The 15,056-nt window shown below is 37.9% G+C and overlaps 1 protein-coding gene across 1 annotated transcript in view; it reads left to right on the top strand.

The window, feature by feature from the left end:
- The window catches only part of LOC126473243 (protein TRC8 homolog), a 43,406-nt gene extending 33,261 nt beyond the window's left edge, over positions 1–10,145 (top strand). Inside the window, exon 2 of the mRNA XM_050100160.1 lies at positions 7,350–10,145. Within this exon, the coding sequence (XP_049956117.1) occupies positions 7,350–9,172 (1,823 nt within the window). The 3' untranslated portion in view covers positions 9,173–10,145. The remainder of the gene's footprint in view (positions 1–7,349) is intronic.
- The last annotated feature ends 4,911 nt before the right edge of the window (positions 10,146–15,056 follow it).

The raw sequence follows: 15,056 nt of genomic DNA, 5'->3' as shown, positions 1-15,056 counted from the left end.
TCTGCTCAACATTGATAGCATGTTGGCCAAGGTCTTATTAAGGTGTTCATTAAATCCGTTAGTTTGCAGATGGTAGGCAGTAATCATGTGATGAGTAATGTTGCACTGACGGTTTATCTCTGTCACAAGATTCAATTGAAAAACTTTCCCTCGATCTGTAATTAACGACCTTGGGGCACCATGTTTTAATACAATGTCTTCCACGATGAATTTGGCTACCTCGAATGCATCAGCTGTTTTCACAGCTTTTGTTATGGCACAGCATGTCAGATAATCAGTGCAAACAATAATCATCTATTGCCACTAGCAGACATTGAAAATCATCCGAGGAGGTCAGTCCCAACATGCTGGAAAGGTGTTTCATCTAGTGGAATTGGTACAAGTTGGCCAGGTGGTTTCTGAGGAACTTCCTTTTTCCTCTCGCATTCTTGACAGTGCGATACATAGTGATGGACCCTCCTCAATAAACCTGGCCAGAAGAATCTCCTGCGGATCCTGTCATATGTCTTAATAAATCCTAAATGTCTGGCCACACATGCATCATGGAATTTCTAGAACATCTAAGTGCATGTGTTAAGGAATCATTGGTGACCATCTCTTTCCAAACAGGTCAAAGTTTTTCTTGCAAAGTAATCCATTAACTACCTTAAATTGTCCTTTCACATCCTCTGACTGATTTAAGGCAAGCATAATTTGAGATATCTTGACATTCTTCTTGTGCTCAGTAGAGAGATCCTGGAGTGCAGCGAGACAGTCGCTATCGTCATCAAAGTCTTGATGGTCTTGCACCGGGTTTCTTGAGAAACAGTCAGCATCTTGGTGTTTTCTTCCACTTTTGTACGCTATGGTATTGTCATACTCTTGAAGATGTAGTGCCCACCTGGTGAGTTGTCCTGTTGGATCCTTAAGACCTGTAAAACAACAAAGAATGATGGTCTGTAACAACTATGAATGGCCTTCCATAGAGATATTGTTGAAATTTGCACATGGCCCAGATCACTAGGCTATAACCTTCTCTTTTCCATCCAAAATTTGCACCAAAACAGCACTGATCCCATACCAACTGGCATCTGTGTGTAGTTCTGTAGGTGCTCTCTCATCATACAGACCAAGTACAGGGTCAGTCATCAGAGCTTTTCGCAGCACATTGAAAGAATCTTGTTGAGCAAATTTAGTATCTACTTTTAACAACTCTTAGAGTGGCCTGGCTTCGATACAAAAGTTTTTGATTAAACTTTTAGCACTAGGAAATTTCGTTATAGATCTCACCTTTTCTGGTTCTGGCTGCACACCTTCATTTGGCAAAAGGTGTCCAAGTATTTTGATTTCTTTTGCTCCAAAGAGACACTTTCTTAGATTAAGTTTCAGTCCAGCTTGTTGGAGACACTTAAGAATGGTCCTCAGTCTTTTTGTGTGTTCATCAAATGTGTCTGAGAACACTATAATGTCATATAAATAACAAAGACACATCGTCCACTTCAGGTGACTTAGAAGATTATCCATCATCTGTTCAAAAGTTGCTGGTGCATAACATAAACCAAACGGCATTACCTTAAACTCATACAGGCTCTCTGGGGTGATGAAGGCAGTTTTCTCATGATCAACCTCATGTACTTCGATTTGCCAGTATCCTGAGTACATGTTCATGGTTGAGAAAAACTTAGCCCCCTTTAGACAATCTAGTGTATCGTCAGTTCATGGAAGGGAGTAAACGTCCTTTTTAGTTATGTTATTAAGCTTCCGTTAATCAACACAAAAGCACCAACTGCCATTCTTCTATCTGACGAGAACCAGTGGTGACGACCATGGGCTCTGCGAAGGCTGAATGATGTCATTCTTCATCATTTTCTCTACCTCATCACAAATTATTCGACATTCCGTTGCTGACACACAGTATGCTCTCTGGCTTATTGGTTGATCGTCTCCAGTGCTAACCTGGTGCTTCACTGTTGATTTGTATAATTTGCTCTTCTCTTGTCGGTTGAAGCATTCAAATAACTTTTGAAGAATGGCAAGTAGCTTCTTCTGTTGTTCCTTAGTGAGATCTGGTGATAGTTGAGCTAGGAGATCTTGTGTCATAGTGGTAGCGCCAATTTCGCTCACAGACTCGGCATGGGAGGTTTCTATGATGCCAACTGTTCGACAGTTAACGGCTCAGGATTTGCTACGCACATGTGTCTTGGAAGGATCTGTGGTTCTTGGCAACAGTTAACTATCCACACTTCACCGAATCCATTCTTAAACAAGATGACAGAGGCTGGGATGACCAAGTTATTCTTCAGTGGTGTGCTTCTCTTACATTCCACTATGTGGGTTGATGCATGGCATGACACATGACATTTACCTTTCTAGCTCTGACTGCAGGAATGATCACTTCATCCAGCGCACATAGTCTCCACACACTCGGATGTGCATCTTTTTGTCCACAGTATCTCATCTCATCTAGCATAATCTTAGTGACCACAATCTATAATTGCCTGAGAAGCTTTCAAAAAGTCCCATCCGAGAATGACATCATGACTACACTCTTGTAAGACGATGAATTCTAAGGGCTGTGTATGGCCACTTCTACCCACATGAATGACACATCTTCCTGTAGGTTTTATATATTTACCATTATCCACCTCCCACATGAATGACACATCTTCCTGTAGGTTTTATATATTTACCATTATCCACCTATAGCAGAGATGTTTTGTTGTCGACGAATAGTTTTCTGCAACTGGCGATGGTACTTCTCCAAAATGACTGAGTATGTTGTTCCGGAGTCCACAAAAGCTTGGGCTGGTCGGCCATCCATGAGGATATCAACGTAGTTTCCTGTCATTTTTGTAGTGATCTCTTTGGCAGTCTCACCTCCAAGGAAGGTCGCACCCTTTAGTTTCCCAGGTTGTGGCGGCTAGGTGATCGACTGGAGCTTCTAACGGTGATGGAGACCTTGATCAGCATGTTGGGAAGCTTCATAAGATGTGCAACTTTATCTTCCTCCTTCATTCTAGGATCCACTGTTTTACACAGCTCCAAGATGTCTTGAATGTGGAATGCTTCTGCGACAATATCAGTTCTTTGTACGAGATGGTCCAACTCATAATTGGTCTTGCTTTCCAGGTACCATCATTATTTTGGATCCCTCTATAAATTTTCCATAGTATTTTTCATTCAGATACTCTGAGTTGTTGTTCATCAGTGCTGGTTAGGGTCCATGTTTCACGTCCATATGTAACCACTGGCTTAATCATAACCTACATATAACCATTTGTAGCTGTCAGTTTGTCCTCTGTTTATCATACTCATTGTCATTAGCTTTTTAAATGTATAACAACTCCTATTACCACTTAAAATGCGGGCTTTTATTTCAGTGGACATAGAATTTTCTTCCCCCCCCTCCCCCCTGTTCTATGGAATTTCGTATATTTAGTTTCAGATTTGATTAATTTCCAGTTCCCTATGCTGTGCAGCTTCTTTCAGTTCCACCACTACTCTTTCCAGTGACATTCTTCATCAACTAGCAACTGCAATGTCATCAGCATATGCAGCCAATTTGTGTGGTTCTTATACCTATTTGTGCAGATATTTGCATTTTTCATACAATCGCTTCTAAGGTCAAATTGAAAAACGCTGTGGGAAGAACATCATCCTGCCTAAAACCATTATTGCTATTGAAACAATCACTTAATTCCACACCCACTCAACCTTGCCTGTGAACCAGCCAAGGTTGCGTTAATAACAGAATTATATTTGGATGGTATATAAACAGTCTGGTATCTTCTAACATCTCTTCTCTGTTTAGACTATTAAAAACCTGCTTAATGTCTGTGTAGATATTGTAGAATTTTAAATTAATTTGATACACTTTTTCTTGTATTTGCCTCAGAATTAATATTTGGTCCACAGTTGATCTATTAGGCCTAAAGCCACACTGATAATCGTGCAATATATCTTCCGCATATGAGACTAAACTATTGTATAGGATTCCAGATAAAACCCTGTATGCCACGATCAACAGAATGATCCCTCTGCAGTTAGAGTAACATGCCTTGTAGCCTTTATTATGTATGGGTCCGATTACACCTATAGTCCATTCTTCTGGAGTTCTTCCTTAATTTCAGATTAAACAGATAAGTTTATGTATCTGTTTGTGTAAAGTAATGTCTCCTCTCTTTAACAGCTCGGCAATTATTGTGTCATTTCATGGAGATTTGTGATTTTTTTTTTCTTTTTTTTTTTTTACAATTCACCACCTTCTGTAATTCTGCAAAAGCAAGCTCTTCTATTTTTGGTTCTACTGTATGGTATATCGGTTGCTTCCTTTTCAGTGTGATCACCATCCAGCATTTCTTTAACATAATCTCTCCATCTGTTATCACTTGCCTCTTTTGTTATCAGGTTTCCATCTTTATCCTTGCATCCTATTATTTTAAGTCTGTATCCTTGTGTTCCTTCTTTAACTTCTTACAAAACTTGGTACTCTCATTCCTATTACAATGCTCTTTCATGTCTTTACATTTCTTTTTTAGGCTCTTCTTTTTCTTTCTTGTGCATACCCTTGCTGTCTCTGCCCTCTTTTCATTATACATTGCCTGGTTAATTCTCGTATTTCATTGCAGGCATTTTAGTCTTGCTTTTTATTCTGTTGCACCACTTGTCTGCATCCCTCCTCATATCACTCCTCATTTCTAGTCATTGTGGATTCATCTGTTATGCCCTTTGCCACAGTTATGATATTCTTAATACATTCCCATTCCTGTTGTTGTTGTTGTTGTTGTGGTCTTCAGTCCTGAGACTGGTTTGATGCTGCTCTCCATGCTACTCTATCCTGTGCAAGCTTTTTCATCTCCCAGTACCTACTGCAACCTACATCCTTCTGAATCTGCTTAGTGTATTCATCTCTTGGTCTCCCTCTACGATTTTTACCCTCCACGCTGCCCTCCAATGCTAAATTGGTGATCCCTTGATGCCTCAGAACATGTCCTACCAACCGATCCCTTCTTCTAGTCAAGTTGTGCCACAAACTTCTCTTCTCCCCAATCCTATTCAATACTTCCTCATTAGTTATGTGATCTACCCATCTAATCTTCAGCATTCTTCTGTAGCACCACATTTCGAAAGCTTCTATTCTCTTCTTGTCCAAACTACTTATCGTCCATGTTTCACTTCCATACATGGCTACACTCCATACGAATATTTTCACCTTCCCATTCCTTATCTATGTCAATACTGTGCTCCATTAACTGTAGTTTCAGTTTCAATTTATTCTGATATCCAAATACTGTAACTCTGTCTTCCAGTTTGTCTACTTACCATTTGAGAATTCCCCTAGTTTTCCCTTTATATGCCCTAGCAGTCTTTCACTTCATTTTTGCAGCTCCATGGTAGTGGTCGAAGTCTGAGTTTGCTCCCTGAAATGTGCGCACATTTTAATGTTGCTTGCCCACCTTTTGGATACCAATATGTGGTCAGTTTGATTTGTATCACTTTTTTCTGAATTTTCCAGGTCCCTTTGTGAATATTTTTTGTGGGGAAACATGCTTATTGCTTTAAGGTCATTGGCAGGTGCAAACTGGGCAGCTCTCAGCCCACTAGCACTTCGTTCCTCATGCAAGCTCTCCTTACCAAAATGGGCATTAAAAGTTGGTTCTTTTTGAAACTTTGGATTGTAATCCCCCAAGACTATTCTTGAACCTTGTACAGGTAACTTTTCACAGACCTCATGCAGTTGATGTAAAACTTATGAACCAGATCCTCGTCTGACCCTTCTGTTGGAGCGTACATGTTTGCAAAAGTCATATTGTGGAATCTTCCTTTTATTCTGAAATATTATTATTTTTATTGTATTTTATGGTTTTATAGAAAAGATTAGCATGTATTCTTATTTTTCAAACAGTGTACTGAAATGTCCAATGAAACATCTTTAGTTCTTCCACACAACACAGTATACGTCACAATTATTTCCATAGTAGAATGTGATATTACATGAGGATGCATATTATGTCATTACATGACATGAAAGGAAGGATAGATTTGCACATATTTTTGTTACCATGAACCCAACACCATTTCGTTGTCAATCACCTCTCGCAGAGTAATATAATGTAAAATTTTGCTTCCGTATTTCTCCTTCAAGCTTCCATCTTATCTCTTGGAGGGCAACTAATTCCAATCTTTAACTCAACAGGGGAACCGTAGACAGGAATGGGGGAAAGAAATACAGTAGAAGAACAATGGGTAGCTTTGAGGGATGAAGTAGTGAAGGCAGCAGAGGATCAAGTAGGTAAAAATACGAGGGCCCTACATTCAACCCTTTTCTTTCAGAGGAGCATTTATTCTGCTCTCGTCTTCCCTGACTCATTTCCTGCTGGGGTAGGGTACCTAATCCTTCACAAGGTTTCTCAGGTTTTCAGGGTTCACCAACTTGGTGGTAAGAGACAGGATGTAGCAGGAGAGACTATGTGACTTTAATATTTTTATTTATCTATCATAATATTCAAATGTTTGATAATGCAGATCTTTTAGTTAAAAAAACAAAAGAAGAAATAATCTATTTATGTTGGCTGTTGAATGGTGTCAAAACGTATTTTTTGTTACAATACACACATTTTATGGAGTGTAGTCGTCAGACAAACTTATAATTAATCATCACAAAAACATGTAAAACATAAATTATTGTTGCTTTATGGACAAAATAACACAGACACCTACTTTCCAGTGTGTGGTGGCAGGTACTTTGGGTATTGTCTGTTTCAAACACTGTTTGAAATAATGTGGATGATATTGACCAACTAAAATTCAGTGTTATGAAGCTCATGATTATGCTACATCACTACTCTTAAAATAGATTCACCATTATACAATGCAATATTGTTTAGATAAAGTTCATTTTAAGAACATTTTGTATTTTCAAACAAATGTTAAATGGTTTGCAGGGTGCACACTTCATGTGCATAAGGAACACTAGAGTAAAATGACACAGAATGTAAATATGAATCATTAATCCTTATATCTCAGTTCTATTTTTATGTGATTTTTTAGATGTGCAAGAAATTTAGTAAGTTAGTTGCAGTTTGTTAAATTTTGCTGTCATGCTATTGCAGTAGCAATTTACCTGGCCAGTCCATGTTGTGTGTACGTACTCTCAGCCATTCACCATACGGTATCATTGGGAGTGTATGTATCAGTATAGTAACTTGTTTAATTGTCTGTCCTCACCACCAATGTCATTGGAGGGGTTTTATCACTTTTCAGAAGACCGGAAATTCATAAAAATGTTGAATATGTTAGTAACTTCTTGTTATACATGTGATGGGTACAATGTTTTTAATTACCTTTCTTGTTTCTTCTTTTCTTTCCAGGTATCATAGCAGCAATGTGCGTATTTATGCTGCGAACGAAGCATCTGATGATTGTTTATATGTACCTGATGTCTGTTGGAATTGTATTTGTCTCATACTGGACAAATGTTAGTACAATGAAGACTGTTATAACATCAATGGTGGATGAAAGTGATACTAGCATCCTAGAAGATATTCTTTCTCTGAACTTGACCAAACTGTTTGATCCAAATGGTTGCGGGTTTGCAGTAGTTCAGAATTATTTCATACAGTGTCTCCTAGCCTTTGTTTTTACTTATGTGCACCTAGGTCCAAGGTACAGTTTGGTGCAAAAACTCATACCTGTGAGTTTTATGGCACCATCGGTCCTTGCAGTGCTACCAGTACTACCACCATCAGTACTACACCATGCACCTGTTTTTGCAGCCTTGCTTCCATTAGCAATAGTGAAATTTGTGTTGTGGTACAGTGCTTTGGCAGTTGTTCAGACAATTTTCAGTGGATACCAAAACACAAGGACTTTCATAAATAATTACGGGCTCTCAGCACTTGTAGAAACTGAATGGACCCGTTTGAATGTCCCTACGGTGCTTCGCACGTTCTGGATTCTCAGAGTTTGGGAACATGCCAGCATCTTGCTTGTGGATCACTTGGCAGAAGATGGAAGCAGTCTTACAGCAATAGGAGCACTATTTGGGATGGCAAAGAGCCTTCTAATAAGTGGTTGCGAGACATTGATGGCTGTTCTTGGAATGGCAAGTGTTGTTTCTTACATTTGTCACTATATTGGTTGTTTCTTTCAGTGGGTCCTCTTAATAGAGGAAGATGATGATCGAAGTATTGGCACTGTCTCTGCAATATTGTTTTACATACTGGCGCTACAAACTGGACTTACTGGTTTGGACCCAGAGAAAAGATTTGTTCGGCTTTGTCGCAATTTCTGTCTTTTATTTACAGCCCTATTACATTTTATACACAATATTGTCAATCCGTTGTTAATGTCTCTAAGTGCTTCCCACAATCCGTCACTGCACAGACATGTTCGGGCATTGTTAGTCTGTGCTTTCCTCATACTTTTCCCAATTTCTCTCCTTACTTACCTTTGGTCTCAGCATGCTACCAGCACTTGGCTGTTTGCAGTCTCAGCATTTAGTATAGAAGTGATAGTAAAAGTGGTTGTATCACTCCTGATATACTCTCTCTTCTTAATTGATGCATACCGCAGTACGTTCTGGGAGAAGTTGGATGATTATGTATATTATATTAGAGCTTCAGGAAATGCAGTAGAATTCTGCTTTGGCATATTCCTGTTTTTCAATGGAGCATGGATTTTGTTTTTTGAATCTGGTGGTGCAATACGTGCCATAATGATGTGTGTCCATGCATATTTCAACATTTGGTGTGAAGCTCGAGCTGGCTGGAGCGTGTTCAAGAAAAGACGCACTGCAGTAAATAAAATAAATTCACTTCTTGAGGCCACACCAGAACAGCTGGTTGAGTTAAATGATGTCTGTGCCATTTGTTATCAAGAGATGAAAAGTGCAAAAATTACACATTGCAATCACTTTTTTCATGGTGTATGCCTGAGGAAATGGTTGTATGTGCAAGACAGGTGCCCCCTCTGTCACAATATCCTTTATCAGGTAGACACACCCAAAGATGGGACTGATGCACGAGGCATTGAGGACAATGCTGCTCCACAGGATCCACAAAATGTTCCAGAGGTTGCCAATGGTGTAGCTGCACAGCTGCAAGCAAGAATAAATGACATCGAAGAAGATCGTACGTTAAGGGTACCAGATGTGAGGCAAAGGCAAGAAGACTTAGAAAATGTACCAAGATGAAGTTAAATAAATTTTATGGAGCAATATTTTTGAACGTTGACATCGATGTTGAACACTTCGTGCATTCATCAGTGTACAAAATTCCAGGTTCTGATGTGTTACCAATTTGTTTGGAAATCAGGAACCTTCATTAGACTGCCAGTTCCATAATGTCATGAAAATTTTAATGCATGATGTGTGTGGTGTTATTTGTTTATACCATCAATGTATTCAGTTTCTTGTCAGTGATGCTACAGTTTGTATCATCTACTGAAAGAAATTATTGATTTGTTACAAAATCAATGTTAAAAGTTCTGATTATCAAGTTGTATTTGGCAATTACACATCTTCATTGTGTTGCTTTCTTTATTTTTTGAAGACTTCTGCTTTATTTTTATTTAGTCATTGATGACGATATTGGTAAACGATATTTTTTGGTGAAGTGGTTTCATAGAAAGGGAAGCTAATAATTTTACTAAAAAAAAACAGAAATTAAAAGTACTGGGAGCAAAGGGCGTTTTGTGGACCACAAATTAATTTGCTTTTGAGTTCTTTATTTGATGATGTTTTTTCAAAAACTGTGATTTTAGACTGGACGATATTTCTGTTTCTGTTGCAGAATTTTTTGAAACATATTTTAGTTTCTTAATTTATTTGAGTTTGAAGTGACTGTATATAGAAACCTTTATTATATTTTAAATCAGCAGTTTGAGAAATGAGATGTGTAAACTGTTTAATGTGTGAAAATAAATTATTTTCTTTTAATTATTTTTTTTTTAGAATTGTCATATTGTTGGTTCTATGCATTTAATGAGACTGATAGCATAACTAGTGGGACAAAGCAAATTTTTTTATTTTCAAACACATTGAAGTTCCAATATTTTATTACTGTGTACGTAGTAAAAATAAATTTTGCACTTACATTAGATGCTAATGCATTCTGAACTTGTCCTGAAATATGAAAATATAAACATTTTTGGATTTACTGCACTTACTTAAATTGTTTGATTTTATTGAAGTACCAGTAGATCACAGTTTGCCCAATGTACTATGTTAAATCTCATGCCAGAGATGGAGAGGGACAAGTAAGTATTTTCAATTGAAAATTCCACAGAGATAGCAGTATTCAACAGGTTCCTCCACTCGCACTGTTGTATAAGAGGATGGATGCATTGAACATGTGCGAATGGTTTGTTTATATTGGTGCGTATTCTGAAGCAGATTACAGGCAAAATATAATAACATTTGCATTTGTGAACCTGAATTTCAATAGTACCCGACTGTCTTTACAAGGAAATTTCAGTACCTTAATTGATATAGTATCCATCAGATTTTGATGTTTCTCATTGTTCTTCAAAATACTGCAAATGTGCTGTTTGTACTAAATAGTTAGTACTGTTACTAAAGTGGGAAATAACTGCTATTAAAATATTGCTCAGGATGATTAATTAGGAGCAGAATCCATAGTGAAAATCATATTTCCAGTGTGGTTGTTGTATGAATCTGCATACAAGGTAAGTTGTATGTGAAGAAATAATGGGATTAAAGGTAACCACTTACTGTATAATTGAGGAGTTGACAGGAATGCTTTGAATCTTATTTGTTCCTTAGCTTCCGGGCAATATTCTTTTTGTGAGCTAACAGCCTAACAAAACAGCCACATACAATTGCACATGCTACTTGTTTGTAGTGCCAAGTCAGGTAGGACACTGAGAGCTTAGCAGTGGTATCTGCATTTATTTGCCTGTTGACTGTCCAGTGCCTCAGCTGTACAGTGAGTGGTTACCTTTGCTCCTTCCATATTTGTGTTTCATCCAGGACTTTCCAGTATTGAATTTATACCAAGAAAGATAATTCCTCCCCTAAAACAAATATTTGTAGAGTGAGGAAGCTAATAAATCAAAGTTCCAAAATTGGGCAGTTAGCATGTTTTGTTCAATAGTAAGGTACACATTGATGCCAATGGAGAACTGTATGATTAAAGAGGATACTCGTCCATTGTAGTGGTTTGTGACATTAACAAATGGTGCTGCTGCTATGGCCAGAGACAGCTGCACACCGAAGAGATCAAAGTGCCATGACATATCTGCCACCTTGTGAGTGGATGTTGAAGCTTTCAATGTGGAATGAAATGGGAAGGAGAAGTGAAAAAGGTAGCTGCTGCATAAGGATTGGTGGAAGTTCTACACTGCTGAAGTAAACAAAAGAAAAATGGCAAAACCAACATCATTAAAGGTCATTATTATTAGTTACTATTACTATTTTTGCCAACATTTAAATAGTTTTATTACCTTCATGTCTTTAAAGTGTCATTTGAAGCTTTCATGTTAATTTACTGTTGTAGACATCTTGGAAGTAGTGGTTCATTATTTAAAGATAAGCCAGTAAGAACAAAAGTTATTTTCTTTCTGAAATGTTGGTAATTTGTTGTCTGTTTGTTTAAGGTAAAGTGCAAATATAGTTCTAAAGAATTAGAGGGAATGAAGATGAAGCATTCGGAGATTTTTTTTTAAATGAGGCCAAAACCTTCAGAGAAGTTATTTGATGGAGACTGCTGCTAACTATGCCAATTGCAAGATGTAGCCGTAATGGATAATTATCAGAGTCACAGTCAATACACTGTAAGCTTTGTCCTAAATCGACAGGGAAATTTGAAAGGGTGTATAAAAACATTTCCCATAAAGCATTAAAAAGATTACCACAGTTGTGAACTGATATTTCAACATTCAAATATGATCTGTCTTCAAGACAGGAATATTGTGAGAGAAGAAAGCTATTACAACAGGTCTTAGTTAGAGAAGAAAGCTGTTACAACAGGGCGTAGTAAGCCAAAAAATACTGAACTCCAGACATGAATGTGAACAGTATGCTTCGAGCCTTCACAATGAAACAGCCCAACACTGAGATTACAGTCAAGTTTTACCACACTGTTTTGTGCAAGTATTTTTTTGGACTTTTGCTTTCAAAGGCTGCAGTTAGATATATGTATAATATTAGTGACTAAATGTAAAATTTGAGAAAAAATCACTCGCCAAAACTGCAAAAGCTGGACTGGAATTGCCCCACAGAGGAGTGGAGAAAGTTGTTAAAATCCTCAAGCCGCATCATTTATAATAAAATTCTTGATCTTTCAACAGCTATCCCCATTGTCATCATCATCATCATCATCATCATCTTCATCATGAGTAAACCAACAGCAAGCATTTAAGGCCATAAAAATTGGTTTTATAGGTAGCACCCTGCCAGGAGTGATCCCTACCAGGAATGTATAGACCTGCAGCATCTCATTTATAGACCTGCAGCATCTCGTGTATAGACCCAAAACGTGGTAGTATGTGTTAGTCTCCAGTTGTCTTCTTACAACATGGAGATTAATGTGACAGTTGGTATGTGGAGTGAGATGTGTGCAGTCACTAAAAATTAAGTGAATTTGTTTTTGGGTGTTTATCTTTACACTAATGAAACATTTGATGCTGTAGAACATAAGTTTCTTATCTCTGGACACAGCTTCTCTGCCTTAGATTGTCATTTTGCTCAGTTGAGAGACATGGAAATTTCTAAACTGCTGAATGTGGAAGGTATTGCCATTACTGCCTTGAACAATCTCCTACACAAAATTTTGCTGCTTCAGTTTTGACAGTGCCTCAAGAAAATATCTAGGCACGTTGAGGTTTACTGTCAGACTGACTACACAGCTGTATACCACAATAGAATATTGAAAGAGTAATTCATTACAAGAAAATCTCTAGTGACCTCCAACGGTGGGAGAGAGAGTTTATTATGAAATGAGAAGTCCTTTCCATTCTATGAGAGCAGAACTATTTTCATGCATGCTTTCTGTCATATACTTGATTGAAAGAAAGTAAAAGGACCTTTGTGCTATGCTTGGATTCTTTAGTGAAGAAAGCAAGGAATTTTTTATCAATGTTATAAGTGCTTAGCAACTTATTTAAGAATAGGTCTTAGATCACGTTAGACAACTCAACATAGACACGCATCTTTTCTGTTTTTCAAAATTTGGTTCCCTCAAACAGTTGCTGAAACCAAAAATGTTAATCATTGTCAACAGTTAACAAAATAATAAAAAAAAACGGTTTGAATTCTTACCACCATACAGTTGTTCTTGCTTTCCTTGAAACAAAAATGTTTTGGCAGGTAGATCAGTTACCTTCTCTACTCTACATTTGTTAATTGGGCAGTTGTACTATTTAAAGTTCAATGAAATATGTTAAAGATTCTCTTAAATCATGTATGTATGTACCATAAAGTTAATTTTGATTAGTAAGTTAGAGACTGGCCTTTGCAATGTGGTTTAGACTTTGACAGATTCCAAAACTCATTAATTTACAGTATAAATGCAGTTACACTGTGGTAATGTTAACTGAAGATTTCATGTTGAAAGATATTTGGATTAAGTAAACAATAAAGTGTCCACAATTATTTTGGCAGCTTGTGGGATGTAGAATGCAGCACATCCATACTCTACCATGGAATTTGAGAGTAATCTACTTGATGTAGATTTGTGAGTTCTATTTTAATTGTCAGTTGCAAATTCAATAATTGAGGTATGCTATTGTTCTAACCGGATGGGGTCTGTTGATTTAAACTTTTAATGTGCACTTTTGTAGATTGTTTGTCAAAATGTGACAAATTCATGCATTCACATAGTGAAGTGTATAAAAAAAAAGTGGGGGGGGGGGGGGGGGTGTGCACACACACACACACACACACACACACACACACACGTATATTTACTCCTCTCTGGAATGAAATATAGAGAGACACTTCTGCATGTTACCCTTACTCTTTATTCTTCTTGATAGTTGCACTGAAGCCAACAAGTTAACCTGATAAACTGTTAAACAATGTTTTTATGGAAAGTAGAAAATACCCTCCCTCCACCTCTCTGTGGTTTCAAAACTGGACTTCTTTGGGACAAGCTACGTTGATCTTGTAGATTCATCATACATCAGTATACTGTGTATCTTCCATTTAATGGCAGGATGGATGCTTCAGAAAGGAATCAACTTCTAATATTCGTATTGACATAGAAAAGTACAATTGTCCTCACCTGAAGGTTGGTTTGATCACTGCAGTTCTTTACTAGGCACAGTCATACTGGTTCTGGTATGCCCTCAGCAGCTTGGCATTTTTTACAGTAACAAAACATTACCAGATGATGACGGGGGAGAAACACCAAAGACCCACTTGGGTTCAAAGCCTACACCTGGGCACGTACTCAGTAGCCACTGAGGGGTATCACTTGCCGTTATCTAAACATAATTTTGGTATCTGCAGGAGGTGTGGCAACACCGCTACTTGACATGGTTGGCACGGTACTTCACAGGCAGACAGTGACTCAATAACACTTGGGTATCAGAACATTGTGGATGGAACTAAATCGCTGAGTGAATTTAAATTCGGCAAGCAGAGTGCCCATACCCAGGGAGATAAACATGTAAGACAGTAACTTGGCATGGTCGGCTAATGACTTGAGCTCATGACAACTCTCGGCATGACTACTAGGCTAGATCCACTGCAGTCAACTCCGCAGGAGCACTGGCCTGCTCCACTTGCCTTGCTGCGAAGTAAACACTGGTGTCAATGGGTTTGCCCACACGATGCAATGTGTACAGCCTCAAAGGCTGATTCCTGAACTACTACATTGTTCTACCCATGCAAGGTTGTCCATCAGGATGTGCACTGGTGAGGATACTAAAATAATCTATTTAATAATTACAAATGGTACTGGGAGATGAAGAAGCTTGCACAGGATAGAGTAGCATGGAGAGCTGCATCTAACCAGTCTCTGGACCGAAGACCACAACAACAACAACAACATAGTAGTAGTATAATAAAAAACATTGCTCATCATGGCATGTAAAAGACACAACTACACACTGTG

The sequence above is a fragment of the Schistocerca serialis genome, chromosome 4 (genome assembly GCF_023864345.2).
Source record: "Schistocerca serialis cubense isolate TAMUIC-IGC-003099 chromosome 4, iqSchSeri2.2, whole genome shotgun sequence".
Lineage (NCBI taxonomy): Eukaryota > Metazoa > Arthropoda > Insecta > Orthoptera > Acrididae > Schistocerca > Schistocerca serialis.
This window is presented reverse-complemented; position numbering and strand designations above follow the sequence as displayed.